We start from the raw sequence: 19,188 nt of genomic DNA on the forward strand, positions 1-19,188 counted from the left end.
CGCGGTTTCAATTGGGCCTCTACAACCGTTTGATTGCCTTTGGATTAGATGCGTGGGAACTATGCCAATGCTCGACCCGCTGTATGCTGTACATATAAGCTAATCGAGGACAGATATGCTGATGTGAGGTATGGCGTTGAATTGACCTTTGCCATCCGCTCATTCACTCAAACGCCCTTACTTCATTTAACAACACAGAGATCCATTCGAGATACTGCCTTATTGATCAAGTCATAACTTGGGACACGAAATTCATCTGGATACGACAAACGTGATGGGAAACAACAATACTCTAGACGATACCTCCAACTGGATTCAATACGGTGGCGATACTTGGTCAACCGATCATTCAGGTGAGTTGAGCTCACAGACTTGCCACGAGCTCGTACTCAACAGTACGAGTACTCCGATTCCCATATCGTTCATCCAGTCCCGTCTCGAGAGATTACCGTGCATTAGCCCCTTCCACCTGCACACGCTCATTTCCATTCCCAGCACTAACGAAAGGGACACTAACGAAAGGGATAGAAGACTGACTGATTCTCACCTGACTTTGATAGATGATACGTGGACCCCACAATATTACAACGGGACATTCATTCTGCAACGCAAGATAAGGCTTGGGCTAGAATATGTTGGACCGGAACTGATATCACAGTGTTCGGATCTAAGCGAAAGAAGTGAGTAAGAACCCAATGACTGTATCTCAGATTATTGCACTTGGTCTTGCAAATTTCCTCTTCTCCCAAGTACTGTAGATGGATAGTACTGATGCTGACGCACTGCTTGCCTTGCTCTGCGCTACCGCCCTACCGCGCTTCACTCATAGTCACGGATACTACGCCACAGCTATCGATAATGGTCCTCTCATCTTCTCAAACGGATATCCAGGACCCGAACAGATCCAAGCTGTTCTATACGCTTCGTCGGGCGTACAACAGAATAATCATCAGATCGTGATTCTGAATGAGGCATCGACGAATCCTGTAGATGAGAGGGTGTGGTTGGATGTGGATTATGTAAATATTGCTGGGAGTCCGTGAGTGATCCTTCACATAGTTCAGAATTGCTATGTGCGCGATAGACGGTACCAGTGGTACGATGTTTTAGACTCAGGGTGTCATAACACAGTTCACGTACACGTACTACAGCGATCATGCCTCTATCCGTCAGTGATAAGTTGAGCGATGCTGACAACTTGTTGTCTTTGTGGCTCTGGAATACACACAGGATCGACTGTTCTCATCTTCCCGATTCAACTTACACCCAAGGCGCAGCAGCAGCCCCAGCTTCGGCATCACCAACAACTACCGCTCAGCCCACTACTGCCGCACAGCCAGCGTCGCCCAACACAGCGACTGACACACCTGCAATCTCTGCAACACCCGTCAACACCGATAGCTCAAACACATCGACTAGCTCGTCAGACCTCGCCTCGATCACTACAGTAGCGAACTCTGGGATAGCTTCGGGTCTTTTGAGCTCCTCAACAGGTATCTCGTCAGCTGCAACGGTGACAAGCGATGCTTTATCGTTAAGTGGCACCGTCGTTCCTCTTACAGGGGCATCACTACAAACGCCACATCTGTCACTCAACGTGCCACAGATCACACCGTGAGTACAGTAGTTGCCCGCTCGTTCATGGTGCTGTGCCGTCGGACCATAGTGAATGGGATGACGAACACTGATCGTTGATGTGCTCTCAATGTCCAGGGGGGCAAATAACAAGATGGCAATAGCTGGTGTCAGTGCCGGGTCGAGAAGGATGGGGAGTGGCGGAATGTTCGAGGGCAACTTGGCGTTGATGGGGATGATGTTTTGGTATTTGTTTGAATCGCTTTTCAAGTAGACGAGCTGGACTCGGTCAATCTTTGATACTCTAATGTGGTAGATCCGCATGCTATAATCGTATAATCACCTACATCTACAGATTACAGTACAGGGGTATCGCGAGCGAGGACTTCTAACTAACTCATATTGGCAAAAAAAGTCGGATCGGCTCACTGTTCACTTTGCAGTAGATCTCGCAGCTGGATCAATCTCACTACTCGTACAGTATCATCCATTCATCCGACCATCATCACCGCCGCCAATCCCCCTATCACCCATCCAGGTCCATACCCTCCCATCATAGTTACCAAGTCTCCCAGATCGTATACTGGATTTGCACTCGACGACACGCCGTTCGCACTCTGTGTATTCTGACTGACCTGCAACGCATCTGGGATCTGTTGATCTTCCACATCTCCCCAATTCACAACACCGCCATAAGTGGGGTCTTGAGGACAATCGTTCTTGAGATGATCGCCGAGGGCGTTCGTGAGTGCTTGACCTCGTATGGAGGGGATTGTATATTGACTATAAGTAGGGATGGTAGAATGATCAGCGGATGCTCACATGCACTCATGTAAGAAGCTCTGTAGCGATGGGTTGACGGTACAGAAGGGGGGAGAACGGGTTCCCATATCACCTCTGAGGGCGGGTGGGTGTCCATGTCCATACACTGAGGTGAAGTAACGATGGCGAACAACTCGCCAATCAGAAGGTGAGATGAGTCACATCCTATCACTGTCGCACAACGCAGTGGGACGAAGCATACCAAGATAAGAACTCGCGATCACTCACGCCGCTTTGAACATCTCGTACATGCACCCCGTACATTGTGCACTCGTAAACACCGAATCCTTATATTGGTCGAGAATGGTGCCCGTCACGAGGTTATCGAAGAATTGAGATGAGTCGGCTGTGTCAGATGTGTTAAGGACAGAGGGCAGACAAAGGTCGGATGTTCCGTTACTGCGAAAGGTCGAGGTGGGGTCATCAGTATCGTGACTACGAAGCATTTCGCCGCGGACCAAGGAACGACCAGTGTTCGAACACAATATGAGAGTGGTTGAGTCGTCAATTACGATGGCGCACTCACTAGTGAATCTGACATGCGAGTGTCTTATAACTACTCGAATAATTGTCTAACACGGTCCCCAACACACCCACTAAACCACCCTCCGAAGCCGAACTCGCACAACTTTGAGCCAACTGCGCTTTCGCATCTCCTATATCCGCATCTGAACAGCTTTGTCCGCACACATCCTACATCCCCGAGATAGGTATTGAGCTGAGTCGAAAACGAGTCGGTGGAGTTTGTACTACCATCAGACGAAGAAGAGTTTCCTGAATTGGTTATTAGACTTGCTAAAGAGGTAAGCCCAAGACATGTTCCGATGGGAGTGGTGGTCAAGTTGACAAGGGTGATCAGACATGACATGGAAGTTATTTGAGCAGCTTGTAAAGTTTCGAGAAACGCAACTTCAGAGTTGGTAGTACCAGAGGATGAGGTAGACGAAGGAGAGGAAGAGGTGGTGGTCTCGCTTCCACCAAAGAGACCGGCCATTGCTGTGTTGAGCATCAATAGCGGAGCGAGATGCACAAGAATGGGTAAGCGCATGGCGATCAGTTGGGATATCAGGCGATGGAACTTGGGTATCCTAAGTTTGATTAGTAGTACAACCCGTACAGGGCGTATGGTTGTCAGTCCTGCTGTCAACGGCGTTGGAAGGGAAACTTATGCTTGTGGTCAGTAGTGAGATAGTCGCCTACATCTCAGCGCATCAAGCGTGGCTGGTGAGCACCTCAATGGTGTAGCTCTCCCAGTTTGTTGATCGTTGACACCTCAAAGGAAGTCTAGGAGTGCATACAGTGACATCCGTTCACGGACGTTCACAAAGGATGCTCGGGTAACATCACGATCAAGCAGGCCTGGCCAATCGGAGGACAAACATCGGAAAAAAGGATCGCAGTGCGCATGTAAGACATATTGTAAGTCAAGTATCCTGATGGTATTGCCATAATCGTATGTGGGCATGTCATGATACAGCTGGCATGGGGGTATCGAGAAGCGAGAAGGGGTACAGGCTGAGCTTGATATGATGTGCCGAGGTTCGAAGATGTCATGATGCAGTGGCAGTGAGGAAAGACTTGTTGATATGAGAGCAATCTATTGGCGAGCTGATTCGCTAGGCACGCCTGCACCAGCCACTACTCCGGATCCTTGTACTCTTGCCAACTTCTCCTCAGCAGCTCTTATCTGCGCTTCGAGAGCCGCGAGCTCAGATTCGAGGTGAGGGAGGACGGAACGGCTGGAGGTAGAATGATTTGGTGACACCGATACGTTGTGTTAAAGAGTGAACGGCAATGGGAGAGGAGGGAAGTAAGCGCGTCATTATAGGGGGTGGACTCAGCATGACCCCCCGTGAAAAAAGGAGGAGAAGAGACTTACCGCTTGTCTACCTTCTCTTGTAATTCCTTGACCACCTTCTCGTCCTCTTTCTTCGGCACGGCACCTTCATTCACCTTCCCGCTTGCGTCATTCAACACATCCACACCCCCGTCCCTCCTATCGCCAGTATTACCAGTACTACTGCCCTCATAAGCCTGGCCAGCAGCCGAAGTCCGTCGTCCGTCACCAAGTGCTGAAGGTCTGTAGCCTTGGGTGATGGGAGGAGTCGATGGCGGGGTGTCAGAGGCAGGACCGATCACCGCTTCCATGAGACTGGAGGCGGAACCGTTCGTGTTAGGTTGGATATAGGGGAGGTTACCGACGTGTGGTGGAACGGGACGTTGAGATCTGCGTGACGGTGTCCAGAGCAGGAAGGCCATGCCATCGTGTTAGCGAATAGCTAGTGACGAACAACGGACGGGGTTTGTCATACACGCTGGGTAATGATGTAGAGTAAACAAGAAGGCATGCCCCAACTCACCCTCTGGGATCGCTACCAGATTGGTCTAAGCCTAAGTTCTCTCTTCCAGCCATATTGGACAAAGCTATGACCGAGTTGGATGATACTATTTCAGCTGAAGCGTGAAGATAGTCTAGGCCCGGACAATAGATGCAGGGATACGAGATAGGTGAGAGTCCGGATAGTTTGGTGATTCTACTCGATGTCGGATCGGATATGCTGGGATGAGAGTTGTACGGGATGGCAAGTGAGACAGACTTGACGGGAAACCTCGCGCGCTAGGTTCGAGAGAGTTGGGTGACGCAAGATTACGACGAGACGACGGAAATGTGTACAAGAGATTGCGAGATCGTCGTGAAGGCCGTTGTAATTGAAAAGGTAGATATCTGTTTCTTGTTGCCAGTGTGAGGTATGCAGAGAGTGATATGAGAGTTTAAGAAAGCCAGAGCATAGCCTTGATCGCTTCAAGACCAAGTACTAGTGAACCAAACCGTTCCCAGAAACGCGGGGTAAAAGCGGGGGCCACCAAAACGCCACAACGCGTCATTCCAATTCCAGCTTTATTTTGAAACGCGTCAGAGCTAGTGCAAGTTTCAGACTCATTGCATCCTCGTGTCGATAATCAATTGAAGGCAATCATTCCTCATGACTCTATACTTACCTTGACATTGTATACCTCTTCTTTGCCAACTTGAAGCACGTAATCGAGCTGGGAGATGGTGTACCACCAATGCCACCCTGTTCACTACTTGGACCCAACAGCGAGGGGAGCTTTGCACACTTGCTCTGTACAGCATGCAGTCTCTCCTTCGCGACCAAACGGACTAAAGCTCAAGAAACGCCGGAGACGTACCTGACGATCGTTCTAATGTCTGTTCAGAGCTGACATGTCACAGTGCGAAAGGATGACAGCTCACTAATTTCTGGAAGGCACATCCGAATCCCGAACCGAAATGCTTGAACGTGCCTAAACATACTTCGGCAAAGTCGAGCACGACAGCGGTATCCCAGTGCCGCTTCCGATCCATCCTTTGGATAGTCTCGTCATCACTGATAGGTAGACTTGACTACCAGGGCGAAAGGACCATCGTTAAAGTGTATCAGGATGGTACTAACCGCTTCTAGCTTGTTGGGGATCAAGATACGACGAGAATAAACGAGAAAGACCAGACTTGACTTCGGTCGTGCGAGGTGTATTGGAGAGAATCATGTGGGGCACAACAGAGAGTGGTGCGATCGTCCTACTTCCGACTCGGAAAACTTCTTCGGAAAGACAGTTCGGTCTGTGCGTGACCGTATCTGACAAAAGTCCCCAAAGTGCTGTGGGAATAACTTATTTCGACATTGCAGATCGATTCCGCTTCTCAATCCAGTCTTCTCTTTCTGTCATCAGGACGAGTGAACTTCCCTTGAGTTTCTTGATTCATCATCACATCTGGGATAGCAACCTCCCTTTGCGGTCCTTTTGTGTCTTTCTTGACCCGATTGTCCTGTCGACAACCCCATATCTTGCGAACCTTCTTGATTTTGGTGAGTCGTACCCGCCTCGTCACTCCACATGGTTGTGTTGAACTGTTCAAATCGCACAATCAGTTTGACGCGGCTCATAGGTCATGAACAACTTCGATGTTGACGACCTCGATGTCCGCCAAATGTCGTATATTCCAGGTAAGTCCTATCGCCATCTTGCTTGATAACTAAATACTGAAACTTCTAGCTCTCTCATAGGCACTCCCACGACTCCCCTAGGCTTCACATTGCCGGACAATAAGGCGTCTGACTCCCATAGTAGATCGTTGCCCTGGCAACACGACAGCGCTCATAATTTTGGTGAGTACCTTCTGTGAGAACGACTGTGAGAACGAGATTTGATAGAAAGCTGAGTAAGAATGATACGTAGAAACATCGAGTCCCTTTTTGCATAACCCGTCTCAAGTGCCTATCACTCCTCAGGCGATCAACCCCAACGACCTGTTCCTTTCCTCTCGAACTCCTATAACCCCCTCCCCACTGGTCAACTTCGGTCTTTCAAGCACTTCTGTCTTTGCTTCCTCACCGATTGGGAACGGACTCGAAGTCCAAGTCCTCGATGACAGCGAAGAGGAAGAGGAGGTCGACATGGGCTGTGATAGAGGTGATGACGACGGAACCTATTGCGAGAAGGTGGAGAAGGGAGCGCTTGGGGTGACTGTCGCCTCAAACCGGCTTCAGGCGATTGCTCTGACTCCAAGCCATCTCTCAAGCGATCCTCAAGTCAGCCTACTGCCATCCATCCCTTCGGATATCGAACCAAAGCCAATTGCTTCTCCTCTCCTCCAAATCCCTACCCTCCCCCCCGCGAACAGTCAGAAATCTCAAACCAAAAAGTCTAGAGCACGCCGCTCGAAGCAGGTGAGTCTGACCTTGTGGTCGCTGTCGCTCCGGGGTGCTGACAAAGAGGCTCGACAACCTAGAAGTCCAAGACATTGCCCGTTAGCTCCGCGACGAAGAAGACACCCAGCGTTCGTCGAATGATCCTGAACGAAGCCCAAGCTTCAAGGTTTCGCTGTCTTCCTAGTAAAGCGACACCTGGCGACAAGCATGCGGTAGCCGAGAAGCAGAAGAAGAAGATGGTCCTGCCCCCTACTTCAACCTCGCCTCTGCACCCTGTGGGGGTCAGCATCCCTGTGAGCTCCCAGCGATCGGCATGCCAACGCAGAATTGCACATGCGACTCTTATCGCATCTCCCGCATCGTCTTTCGATGTGGAATCCGAAGGGTCGTTATATGTCGGATCTCCCTCTCCGTCATTTATTGAGCTCAACGACCATTATCCTCCATTTAGTCCGACCAAGCCTACGACATCTTCATCGAAGCGCAAAGTGAAGTCCTTTTGTCCAGTTCTGCCAAAGACTGAGGGCGACTTACCCCAAGAGAAGGAGATGCCGAAGCTGAAGGGCAAGGCAAGCAGGAGGTTCGGCGAGGGCCGACGTTCGCAGAATCAGCGGGCCCAGAAGACGTATAGAGAGAAGGTAAAGAACAGGAATATTCTGGTAGGTCCAGTCACATCACTTTAAGTTGTCTCGAAGCTATCGCAGTGAAGTCGATCAATCTTTGACTTCTCTATTTCATATCATATATAGGTGGAAGACTTCACCGTGAAGCTCCTATGCCTCTGCAAGGTTCACGCCAAGAAAGGGGTGTTTCACTCGAAGGTCGAAACTCTGAAGACACAGTTCTTGACAGAGTTATGTCGTGAGTCGATGTCGGACACACTCACAGTATATGACGAGCTAACGGTTCACTTTCTTTAGACATGGATGAGGCATATAGCCAAATATTCGTCGCAAAGCTCGAGGCTCCTCATCAAGAGCCCTAACGCCACGCTTCTGTCTACGAAAAGGACGAATGGAGAAAGGGGTAGTGATAGGAAACGACGAAATGGTCACGATAGAGACTGTAAAAACCATTTTGGGATTCGGTATCATCATCAGTTGGTCACACAATTTTCCATGTTGTATCAAAGATCCACGACACGATTTGGTAATCATCCAGTATTCTTGACATGTCACGGTCAACATCTTGTAGCGAAAAAAAGAAAAGTGATATATTTAGTTTGGCATCTATGCGACCCATCATGTCATCTTGTGATTTGGAGCTGTGCATCCTGTGCTCATCCTCAACGTGCTCGAAATGGATGACACAGTTCTACGAACGCGTTTACAACGTAACACCTTGAACGTCCATCGATGAGTGACGTCTGATTGCCTTTCATTTCTTCGGATCTCTCTTCCCGCTCGCTGACTCTGCCTTCTTCTCGCTTTTCTTCTTCTTTCCATCAGGCTTAGCTTTACCCTCGTCTTTCTTCTCGGGCTGCGATTCTCTCTGCTCAGCTTCTTTCAAGCCTTTACTCTTTTCCTGTTTCTGCGATACATCGATCTTATGTTAGCACCTATCCCGTTCATCAAAAGGCGCGTACTGTAGTAACGCTGTGCCACCGATCATGATAGAGCAAATGCACTGCTCAGGTCTCGCTAGGGCGAAAGTTAGGCTATATCTGAACTCACAAGTACAGCTCTACCGAACCAACCCCCACCCAGCAAGACCAGTCCCCCGCTCCTTCCAACCTCAAACACGCCTCTCCAACCCGGTCTATAAATCGCGACCCACCCTCTTCCCCATCCCAAAAAGCAATATATCATCCAGTATAACAACCATTGTCCGGCTTCACCTTTCTTCCCTTTATCATCTTTCTCAGCTTGAATAGCAGCTACGGTATTTTGGATAGGTATGATGAGTGTTATGGTTGATGATAAGTGAGGGATGAGGAAGAGTGGGAAGTAGAAGTGCGCGAATAAGAATAGGGAGAGGAGGATGATGAGGGTCGTTGTTTGTGGAAGAGAGAGGAGGGAGGAGAGGGAACCGATGGGAGTATGGAGATAGCCGGCGTGAGAGGCGAGCTGTGTGGTGAGATATCAGCTAACGTGCTGTTCTTCCGAACAATGGCGATTAGGATCCAATTTCTCTGGTCGGATGAGATGGTAGAGGAATAAATTCCCAACTGTAGGTGAGGAAATCAGGTCATGAAAGATCGAAGCAAGGGGACAATAGGTTGAGGCAGCTCACTGCTGAGGATCCGAGGAGTAGTCGCCACAGCAAACTCACACAGCTCTGCACGAGCGCCTCGTACTCTGCATTCCGAATCTGATCGACAGACTTCGATTGACTAGCGGAAGGTCCCGCCTTGTCTTTGGATGATGACGATGAAGAGTCTTTCTTGGACGACGATTTGCTAGATGAGGATTTCGGGGTCTTGCTGGATGACGACGAAGGCTTGGTTTGTTCTCTCGATGAAGACATCTTTGTAACTACTCTGCACTAACCTTCAGTCGTTTTGACCAAAGTGAGAAGTTTTACTCATGTTTGCCAGTTTGCCGGCCCGTCTATACGATTTGGGGACGTCAACAGATCCGGATCGAGCATGGATGGGAGGTGGGAGGGGTTTGACCTGAAAGGAACGTCCAAGAAAGGATGTGGCAGATCTCCTTCATCAAGGACGATTACGGTCGTAGACACAAATGCCATACGTTCGCACCAAGAGCGACGATACTCGACGTACTGCTCATGCAGAAAACTCACATTACATCATGCATGAAGTTCAGTACAGATCATATGGTACATGCTTTGTGGATCTCATGGTACAAGACAAACATCTTCGCATGGTACTACATTTATGACTCCACAAGTACTTGATCTTTCTTGATATTCAGAGGTGCCGTTCCCAATCCTGCCACTTCCACACCTGCCCCGACCCCACTTCTTACCTCATCCTCTTTTTCCGCCAGCTGAGTCCTCTCTTCATTTATAACGACCTCGACGTCCTCTTCCTGCTCTCCATCAGGTGCGTCACCCTCACCTTCCATAGCGATAGCGAGCAAATCATCGAGACTCAATTTGGTGATTTCACCTTCCGCCTCACTAGACTTGATCACCGCCTCAAGCGGCGCAGCCACTGATTCTGCTTCGAAGACCGGTGCTGATTGCAACTTGTCGTCGTCACTTTTACTCTTGCTTCCTCCTTCGCCGGCCGGTATGACTGACATCTTCGTCGGACTCTCGTCTGACTTGATGATTAGGTTCGCGTCCACATTGTCGTCATTTGATAAGACTCCCGCTCCGTCGACCTTAGCTTTCGCAGGTTCTACCATTCCCACTTCAAGCTTCTGAGTCGAGTCAGGGGTACTACTCGATCTCTGTTCCTGGACCTTGTGATCACCTGTCTCGTCCTCGACTACGGGTCCCACGCCGTCATCGGCTGGCGAGACTGGAGCAGGCGATGCGATCGGGGACATGACAGTCTTCAGTCCTCTCAAGGCTAGCTCGTCAAGCGGTGTACCGGGCGGAAGCATGATATCTGTCGAGTCGTCCGAGTCGTTAGAGTCCGTATCCGAAGCCGAATCAGGATCAGACGAGGTCGAGTCCGTGTCGGAACCAGAGTCGGAATGCGAACTCGTCTCATGTTCGGGTGAAGAGATCTCGTCATCGTCTTCATCACTATCGCTTTCCGAATCCGAGTCCGCGTCCGAGTCAGCTGATGATACGCTCAACGACGCAACACTGCTCAGATCGAAGGGCGATGAAGCGTCGCTATCGGGAGTAGAGAGCGATGAAGGCGTATGTGGTATTCTTGAGAAGACCGGAGTGGACGATAGTGCTGGATGATCTATATCGCCGACACGGTTGTCTCCATGAGGTTTGGAAGGCGAAGGATCTTTTTGAGAGGATAGGTCTTTGACGTTCTCTGTGGACTTGGTTTTATCGATTTGCGTGGCGTTGCCTCGCTCCTCTGGCTCAGGTTCGGGCTCTCCAGCAGACCTGACCACTTCGATTCCGGCGTTGTTCTTGTTTCGAGCTTTGAGACGCTACAAGATATTACGATTCGAAGTCAGAAAGGTTTCCTGCCAATGTGCGCCGAAAGGACCTTTTTCTACGGGGAACAAGACTCACCAAAGGCTTTGGTTTGTGAGTTTCCGTCTTCTTGCCTTTCTCCACATCCACACCCACCAGACCAAGGAAAAACCACACGATACCGACAACTTTGAAAGCCCAGTAGAAAGGTACGAAAGTAAATAACACCTCTTCTCCTAGGAGATCTTCGATGAACAAACTTGTCCCGAATATCACCCAATAATCTAACCACCTTTTACCAACTTCTTTCCTTTGATTCTCGATACCTTTCTGCTTCGCACTGGGTGGTGTGGGTGGAGCGTTCTCCGAAGAGATAAGTTGTTGAAGTGTGCAATACGCAGAAGGGACGAAACCGATAAGGTTGGTAAGGATAGGGGAGAGGTCGTATGGGTTCAGGAGGATGAGGGAGATCAATAGAAGGAGAGTTGAGTTGGCGAGAACTGATGGCGGACGATCGAGTGCGTCGCTGAGATACACGACAAGTGGGAAGTCCGATGCCCGCTACTTGGCGAGTGACGTGTCAGCATATGATAGAACTATAGTCACCTCGTAATCTCGAGTGAGGCGCCTGGCGAATTGTAGCCCTGGTACTGAAACTTACCTCGTCAGTGATTATATCTCCCGCTGACGCGATCGCCGTTCTCAACCGAACCGTCATAGGTTTGTAGGCACTTGAGCTCGCTTGTCTGCTCATTTCGTATACGTTCCAGACTGATGATAAAGTGGTAGCGGAGTGTCTCCAAGAGCTATGAGCTAATCCTCAACGAGCATAAGAATTGACGAGCAAATAGCTATTCACCTTGGATTTCAATCACTCAGCATCACAAGATAATACGATTAACCTCCTTTGTGGCTTTGGCATGGCTTCCTTTCATCCGCAAGGGGTAGTGCCGATATCGGATCAGTGTGCGGTGATATCAAGGAGTTGTTCAATGGAAGTCTTGTGCTTGAAAAGAATCGCATGGTCATGCTGTAGCTTAACTTGAGCGGGGTCGGGCAAATTGATCAGCGGTATCTTTCTCCGACGTAGTGTATGGACGCCACGGACAAAAGGCGCTGGATCTCCGCCGCACCATAATGGATGGGACAACGGTCATGAACATTGCGAGTGCTGAGTGTATAATGTACAAAGCTTAGACCAGACCTCCACTATCACTCCTGCCCATTCCTCCTGCTTTCTCGGTCAACCGCTCATGTTCATGCTCTTTCCATTCTTGGTCGTTATGGGACGGCTCCACGAATTCGGGGTCAGGGATGAAGTGTAAAGCTGTTGTCAGGACGAAGAGGATTACGATGCAGAGGATCGCAAGTGCGAACGTCGCTGCGATGTGGCGGGTCAGCCGAGGAGGGACTCAAGGCGGAGGGGAGGAAGATGTGACGATTTACCTGTTATGCTCATCTAGCCAGCGGTTTGTTATAACATTTACAACCTCAACGTGGAGATTGCTCATCATATAATTTGCTCAATTGTGTGGACTGAAATGGCATGCATAGCTATGTACATACATGTTATGTTTGGCATAAAGGAAGCGATCATTACGCCCTCCTCCTCCCTTCAGCGAGACGCGGAAGAAAAACGCCACGTCATGAAATGCCACACTCACTTTACGCACTTTAAATCTGACCACGCTCGTTGGCTCGTTGGGTTCGTCGCTCCTCGCCGTCGTATCCGTCCTTTGCACCTTTCTGCTTTCCGTGTTTCCGACGACGTTAGAAACGTAGTTTGCTCTCTACAACTCTTCATCTCATCCGTCCATTCACCATCGCCATCCAGTCACGATGCCTTCTTTTGTCCGACGAAGTCAGCTCGTAAGTCTTTCACCTGCGGTTGGGCATGCAGACAACTTATATTGTTGAGCTTGGAGCTAATGTTATTGGTGCTTTTTAGCAATTCCTCGGTTTGACCGCTGAGTATGTCTCTTCTTCTTGTTTGAGGGTATCGAATGAATGGATAGAGGCAATGCGGAGGATAGGCTGGATACATGTAGAGAAGATTGCTGATCTATCATTTTATTACTATTCCCTGCCCATTTCGACTTCTTAATGTCCTGCCGATGATCGATCGTTAACCCCTACTCGTTGCTTCCCACTCACATTCCTCTACGGTACAATCGACACTCATGATGATTATCTCGCTTTCGCAAACCCTTTTGACATGCCCATTTATCTACTCTGCGAAATATCGATATCATATTACTCGCTCTTCTCTTAATTGCCACCTCAACGATTATCATCACTCCACATTCCAATGATACGTCCGTTCAACGTTTCGAATTGTCGCGATGATCGCTCTCACCCTCCAGGCGTCTCTCCGGCTGGACACCTACTCTCGCCGTCTGGGGTGTGACCGCCGGTGCTGCCGTCAGCTTGTTCTTGTCCGATGTCCCTCTTTTCAGGAAGGATGTGTTGATCAAGGTCCCTGTGGTGAGTTTTGTTTGTGGCCGTAGAACGGTGTGATACTGGGTGTATGTATGTGAACAGCGGTGGTCAGGATAGGATGAGGAGCGGACAGCTATTTGTTATGCCGATTAGTTGGGCGGGTCGAGACGAAAACCCAGATTACATCGAATGCTAATACCTTGTTTTCTTGCGTGTAGCTCGGAAACTACTACAAGGGTATGTTTCTGTCCTCACATCGAATACAGGACGTAGCTGACGGAATTGCCCTCCTCTCTGTCTGTGATTGCCTCATTGTCTTTGCTCTGTACACGCCATCCTCTCAAACCGTCATTTCGCCGAGCAGACACTACCCCCGATTCCGACAAGCCTTTCTAAGTGGTGGAGGATGTGGATTGAGACGGAGTAGTAGAGGTAGACTGGGCATGACATTGCATGAAACTATTATTTGCACCGGGTAGTGGGCTGTAATTGTAGGAATGCTGCCTGACTCTGTTAGATCATTATCACCAGGGGCGACTTGCTGTTGTTGTTGCTGTTGCCTGGGCTCTCTCGGGTGGGAAGGGAGGAGGGGATGCATACAGCTGCCACTGAATACAATTCCCGGTATTCTCCGATCTACCACGAGTCTATGTCTTATTTGATTTCCCCATTTAAGGTTAATGATCGAAGTGGATGTGCCACGCCACCCGCGCACGCAAACGTCACTTGATGATCCCCCTCTCCTCGTTGCTGCAACCAACTGACTTTGTTCTCACTAACAACATCCTCGTATTCATCCATACTTCACGAATAGAGTCGGATATCCTCATTACTAGAGCAACACACTTCAGGCGATACCTCTCTCTTCTTACTTGTGAGTTTGCAGCATCGAATGGACGCGCGGAGAATCAGCGAGAATGGAGGAAAGGCTAGGCCGAAAGATAAGCGGCGCGTGCGGGGCTCGGCCTTGTGCTGGGAACAGAAGGGCGATGAGTGATGTGCGATGATAGGTTCAAGCGCTGACATCTACCTTCCTCCTCTTCTTCTTGGCCCCCCTGTCACATCTTCGGCTTACTTGAATTAACTCTCGTCTCTCGCTCTTTCTGGTCACGATCAACAACGTGGTTTTGCCGCTGCCGATTATACCATCACCTCGTCCCGACTCCACTATCATAGAATAACGAACTTTGCATAAACATTCAATATGGCTGCTCCCGAATACGACTATCTCTTCAAGGTATGTGAAGTGACCTGTTCTCCCCTTCGCTCAACGGCCTGCATCATCGCTTTGAGGTAGAGACAACAAACGCTGACTTGACGGCTGTGTTGCAGCTCCTCCTCATCGGTGACTCAGGTGTCGGAAAGTCTTGTTTGCTTCTTCGATTTGCCGACGATACCTATACCGAGAGCTATATCTCAACTATCGGAGTGAGTTAAATTTCATCCCTTCCTTGCCCTTTTGTCACATCGCGTTTCGTTGGGAGAGATTCGATGAGAGCGGTGTGTGAAGGCGACGTGGAGGGGATGGAGTGAAGTGAAACTTGCGATGAATCAAGGCGAAAGCGTGCTTTCTGGCAAAGAGCAGCTCTTCAGACACGTGCCAGGCGCCATTCTTCTTCATAATACCTGGACTCACAGACTTTTTCCCATCGGAACCCCCTCGGTTCTTTCGCCAATCTCGGTACACCGCTCCGTTGCTCGTATTATGGCCATACCAATCACTACGTCCAGCAATGCTGACTTTCTCGCGCACTAGGTCGATTTCAAGATCCGAACGATTGAGCTTGAGGGAAAGACCGTGAAATTGCAAATCGTGCGTACTTCGGTGCTGTAGTTGCGCGCAAACCCCACTGACATTGCTATCTGTAGTGGGATACCGCTGGTCAAGAGCGATTCAGGTATGTTGTCCCCTCAAGACACTCTTCCTTCGCCCAGCTCACCATGAGCATTACAGGACAATCACCTCATCTTACTACCGAGGAGCCCATGGTATCATAGTAGTGTACGACGTGACCGATAGCGGTAAGTAAAACAGCGCGTCCGATCATCGGTGCTGTATCTGACGTCCCGCAGACACCTACACAAACGTCAAGCAATGGCTGCAAGAGATCGACCGATACGCTGTGGAGGGTGTCAACAAGCTTTTGGTCGGAAACAAGTCTGATTTGGCGACAAAGAAGGTGGTCGAGTACGCAGCGGCAAAGGCTTTCGCCGATGAGCTTGGTATCCCCTTCCTCGAGACTTCCGCTAAGAACGCTACAAACGTTGAGCAAGCTTTCTTGACCATGTCCAAGCAGATCAAGGACCGGTGAGTGAAGAACATCTTTCGTCTGATCTGTGCTGATCTAGTGTTATAGAATGGGCTCCACATCTATGGCTTCTGGTCCCGGTGCCAAGTCCACGATCAAGGGTCTTGGTCAGAATGTTGAGCAGAAGACAGCGGGTGGATGCTGTTAAATGTGGATCGAACCGGCTGTAACTGATGAGGGGATGAATAGGGACGAGCAGTGACACGAGGAGGTCTTCTCTTTCTTTCGTTTGTAGAGCTCTGCGTTATGATATATCCGATTGATTTGACGAGGCTTAGAGGTGATGCAAGGAATGTATTCCAGAAGTGAAACAAAACAACAACATGAAGGCATTTGATCCCGTTGTCACGGCCAACTCTGGTTCCTCCACTTGGACATATCGCGAATTCGGGTTCACGACGTGTTGTATTGCACAACCAAGACTGTCATCACAACGATCACCAGTACCCAGCAAGAGACAAGCCAGCTCGGATCAGCGTTGCGCAAGATGGCGGAAGTCGCCTCTACATCTGCACTTCGACCACCATCACCTGAACCGCGACTTTCCACATCCTCATCCACCTCATCCCAAGGACGTTCCCTCGACCTCCCTTCTCTCCAACCGCTCTCCCACTCTCATCCCCTCTTAACAGCCGAGACATTCGATGCGGACACTTTCCTCCTTTCTCGAATCCATATACCTCTCGAAGAGCTTCGTGGAGAATTACGGAGCTATTTAGGAGAACTGCGAGAGGAGCTGGTACAGCTCATCAATGAGGATTATGAGGAGTTTATAAGTCTTGGAACGGGATTGAGAGGTGAAGAAGGGAGATTGAAACGATTAGAAGGGCCATTAGAGGACGTAAGACAGGAGGTAGAGGTGAGCTTGAGATCTGATGCTTATCATGGTTGAAGCTAGGAAGAGCTTCGTGAGAACAGCGGTTCGCATGCTGATTGTCTTGTTGCCAAGGGTGTACGAGATGTTCTTGCAGAACATCAAACGAAAGTTCAGAGCAAGCTCGAAGAACGAGCAGGATTAAGAGAAGAGAAGGTATGTGATATGCGCCGAGAAAGTCACGCCGCTACGTGACAGGCGCTCATGGCACCCCACTCACAGGCCCTACTTGACCTGTTACAACGACTCTTCGATACCCTATCGCGAGCCGAGACGTTACTGGATCAAGCATCAGATGAAGAGCATGGAAGCGCCAAGATGGTGACGAGAGTAGCGGGGGAGTATACCCAAGTGGTTTATCTACTCAACAAAGCGAGAGCGGAAGGATGTGCGATCGTCAGCGTTGTAGAGGAGGTATGTCTCTTGATTCCATTTGCATCGTTGCACCTTGTTCCAAGCCCTACTGTGCTGACTCAACCGCGTCGGGTTGTAGCGTATTGAGAAGATCAAGAGCCGGATATCAAAGGATCTCTCAACGCTCTTGACAGCAGAGCTGAGAGACCCTTCAATACCGATGCTTAAACAGTGTCTGAAGACTTATGAGCTCATTGAAGGGTGGGAGGAAGCAGAAGAGGTGATAAGGAAATCAGTGAGAGAGTTCTGTCGTGATGTGAGTGTCACCGTGCTCCCACCTTCTGCTGTCGTGCGATCAGCTGAAAGTTCTTCTCTTTCTGCGTTGTAGACAATAACGCCAGCTGCTTTGAATGGTCCGACATCACCTACGGTCCCTCAGACACCTCACGCACTGCAAAATCCCTTTGACAGATCTCTCCGACTTCCGACGACCGATAACTCTGCCTTGGCAGGACTGTATAATCGTGTTTTAGCTCAAGTGGAGACCTATCAACCAGTCATGACTATCGCCGAAGATATCTCGGAACGATTCGATTTCTTTGCACGAGTGATATGGCCAGAGATAAGCGAGACGGTGATGGAGAGATTGGGAGGGGTCATCTTCTCCGCGGGAAGACCCGATGAGCTGCACAAAGTGAGTCGGCATAGACCTCCTGCCGTAGTAGAAACGACTCATCACAAACTTTGTACAATAGCACTACACCACGACACACTCTTTCATCTCCCTGTTAGAGAATCTCGCGCCTTCCTCTCGCAGCGTAACGGCTATGCGATCCAGTCCATTCTACGAGTCTTTCGAAAGAAGATGGCAGCTACCGGTGTATTTCCAATTGCGCTGGAAGGAGGTTGTCGGTAGTCTCGAAGCGAGCTTAGCATCATCCGCAGCTGTGGGTGATGATGGGAAAGATGGGTGGGCTCTGGGACAGTCGTCAGCGGTTTGGAAGGCGTTGGAGACATGTTGGAGTGAAGAGGTGTATATCCCAGAATTGGCGCCGAGATTTTGGAGACTAAGTCTACAGGTGAGTTCCGTTTCGTGCTGCTTGTCCAATCTGTCATGGCCCCGGGCATGGCCGCCAACACTCCCTCCTCATGACCAGGGCAACGGGGAAATGTACAGTTCAAGCTGACCGATCATTTTCAACAAATGGCAGATCATCGCCCGTTATGGCACACACCTCAAATCCTTGATGGACAACTACAACATCGGCGAAGAGGATACGTCGCAAGAGGATGCAGCGCTCAAGTTCGCCGCTTCGGCAATTACGGATCTGGACAAGTTGTCGACGAAATCGGGTGACTTGGAGGTCGTCAAGACCCTTGGTCTAAGCAGTGAGTCCAAATAAATACTGGCTATTCAGAGCTTAGCTGATGCTCTCTACTATGTTTCAGACCATCTCACGCTCCCAACCACCCATTACTCGGAGAAAGTCCTTCTTATCCTCACTCGTCGCTCTACTGATCCTTTGAAATTGATACGATCCATCGCTTCCCAATTCCGAGCCTCACCCTCACCTACACCTTCCTCCTCGTCCAGCTCATCTATCCAACAACCGAGCTATTTCATCCCCACCGTCTTAAAACCCCTTCATACGCTATTCTCCTCACGACCAGCCCTGAAAGACAAATACCAAGTCGAATGGAGTACCCAAGTTTTCGATAGTGTTTGTCAGAATTACGCAAGTATATTGACCAGTGTTAGAAAGACCGAAGATTTACTGAGAAAACATCGTAAATCGAAGAAATCTGGATTCTCATCGTTCTTCGGCGGTGCCGGCGGAGGTGGATCGACAACACCAGGTGCGGAAGGCGCCGTTACGGGGGAAGAAAAGGAAGAAGAGAGATTTAGTAAACAGATGAAAGTCGATATAGAAGCTTTGAAATCCGATGCGGAGGGTTTAGGTGTTAATGTCGAAGAGTTGGAAAGTTGGAAAGAGCTGGTATCGGTTGTGAACAAGTCTTCAGCTGCAGAGTGAGGTTAGTCATTGCGTGTATTATGCATCTGTTTACATATTGGGAAATTTGAGCTACG

The 19,188-nt window shown here is 49.6% G+C and overlaps 9 protein-coding genes across 9 annotated transcripts; 5 read left to right on the top strand and 4 right to left on the bottom strand.

The window, feature by feature from the left end:
• Positions 1 to 274: 274 nt before the first annotated feature.
• CI109_104191 (uncharacterized protein) lies at positions 275 to 1,849 on the top strand (the record flags this gene model as incomplete). The annotated part of the gene is made up of 6 exons (XM_032004066.2): positions 275 to 353; positions 561 to 567; positions 630 to 680; positions 830 to 1,039; positions 1,231 to 1,614; positions 1,714 to 1,849. The coding sequence occupies 6 exons, from the start codon at positions 275 to 277 to the stop codon at positions 1,847 to 1,849; spliced, it is 867 nt and encodes a 288-aa protein (XP_031861668.2).
• Positions 1,850 to 2,066: 217 nt separating this feature from the next.
• CI109_104192 (uncharacterized protein) lies at positions 2,067 to 3,445 on the bottom strand (the record flags this gene model as incomplete). The annotated part of the gene is made up of 4 exons (XM_065967430.1): positions 2,067 to 2,358; positions 2,626 to 2,796; positions 2,924 to 3,065; positions 3,148 to 3,445. 4 exons carry the CDS (start codon positions 3,443 to 3,445, stop codon positions 2,067 to 2,069), a joined length of 903 nt encoding a protein of 300 aa, XP_065823502.1.
• Positions 3,446 to 3,994: 549 nt separating this feature from the next.
• On the bottom strand, positions 3,995 to 5,764 carry CI109_104193 (uncharacterized protein; the record flags this gene model as incomplete). The annotated part of the gene is made up of 5 exons (XM_032004064.2): positions 3,995 to 4,136; positions 4,277 to 4,624; positions 4,758 to 5,014; positions 5,398 to 5,445; positions 5,654 to 5,764. The coding sequence occupies 5 exons, from the start codon at positions 5,762 to 5,764 to the stop codon at positions 3,995 to 3,997; spliced, it is 906 nt and encodes a 301-aa protein (XP_031861666.2).
• Positions 5,765 to 6,388: 624 nt separating this feature from the next.
• On the top strand, positions 6,389 to 8,094 carry CI109_104194 (uncharacterized protein; the record flags this gene model as incomplete). Its single annotated transcript, XM_032004063.1, has 6 exons — positions 6,389 to 6,404; positions 6,465 to 6,566; positions 6,637 to 7,127; positions 7,190 to 7,768; positions 7,859 to 7,970; positions 8,030 to 8,094. The coding sequence occupies 6 exons, from the start codon at positions 6,389 to 6,391 to the stop codon at positions 8,092 to 8,094; spliced, it is 1,365 nt and encodes a 454-aa protein (XP_031861665.1).
• Positions 8,095 to 8,486: 392 nt separating this feature from the next.
• CI109_104195 (uncharacterized protein) lies at positions 8,487 to 9,575 on the bottom strand (the record flags this gene model as incomplete). The annotated part of the gene is made up of 3 exons (XM_032004062.1): positions 8,487 to 8,639; positions 8,783 to 9,175; positions 9,381 to 9,575. 3 exons carry the CDS (start codon positions 9,573 to 9,575, stop codon positions 8,487 to 8,489), a joined length of 741 nt encoding a protein of 246 aa, XP_031861664.1.
• A 371-nt stretch (positions 9,576 to 9,946) lies between these two features.
• CI109_104196 (uncharacterized protein) lies at positions 9,947 to 11,877 on the bottom strand (the record flags this gene model as incomplete). Its single annotated transcript, XM_032004061.1, has 3 exons — positions 9,947 to 11,137; positions 11,223 to 11,684; positions 11,785 to 11,877. 3 exons carry the CDS (start codon positions 11,875 to 11,877, stop codon positions 9,947 to 9,949), a joined length of 1,746 nt encoding a protein of 581 aa, XP_031861663.1.
• A 1,085-nt stretch (positions 11,878 to 12,962) lies between these two features.
• On the top strand, positions 12,963 to 13,958 carry CI109_104197 (uncharacterized protein; the record flags this gene model as incomplete). Its single annotated transcript, XM_032004060.1, has 5 exons — positions 12,963 to 12,992; positions 13,072 to 13,094; positions 13,487 to 13,607; positions 13,781 to 13,799; positions 13,927 to 13,958. 5 exons carry the CDS (start codon positions 12,963 to 12,965, stop codon positions 13,956 to 13,958), a joined length of 225 nt encoding a protein of 74 aa, XP_031861662.1.
• Positions 13,959 to 14,766: 808 nt separating this feature from the next.
• CI109_104198 (GTP-binding protein ypt1) lies at positions 14,767 to 16,019 on the top strand (the record flags this gene model as incomplete). The annotated part of the gene is made up of 7 exons (XM_032004059.1): positions 14,767 to 14,799; positions 14,895 to 14,990; positions 15,319 to 15,375; positions 15,432 to 15,460; positions 15,517 to 15,584; positions 15,636 to 15,870; positions 15,920 to 16,019. The coding sequence occupies 7 exons, from the start codon at positions 14,767 to 14,769 to the stop codon at positions 16,017 to 16,019; spliced, it is 618 nt and encodes a 205-aa protein (XP_031861661.1).
• A 339-nt stretch (positions 16,020 to 16,358) lies between these two features.
• Positions 16,359 to 19,132, top strand: CI109_104199 (uncharacterized protein; the record flags this gene model as incomplete). Its single annotated transcript, XM_032004058.1, has 8 exons — positions 16,359 to 16,730; positions 16,821 to 16,901; positions 16,968 to 17,159; positions 17,239 to 17,415; positions 17,488 to 17,793; positions 17,855 to 18,178; positions 18,311 to 18,488; positions 18,549 to 19,132. The coding sequence occupies 8 exons, from the start codon at positions 16,359 to 16,361 to the stop codon at positions 19,130 to 19,132; spliced, it is 2,214 nt and encodes a 737-aa protein (XP_031861660.1).
• Between the last annotated feature and the right edge of the window lie 56 nt (positions 19,133 to 19,188).

Source organism: Kwoniella shandongensis, chromosome 7 (assembly GCF_008629635.2).
Source record: "Kwoniella shandongensis chromosome 7, complete sequence".
Taxonomy (NCBI): domain Eukaryota; kingdom Fungi; phylum Basidiomycota; class Tremellomycetes; order Tremellales; family Cryptococcaceae; genus Kwoniella; species Kwoniella shandongensis.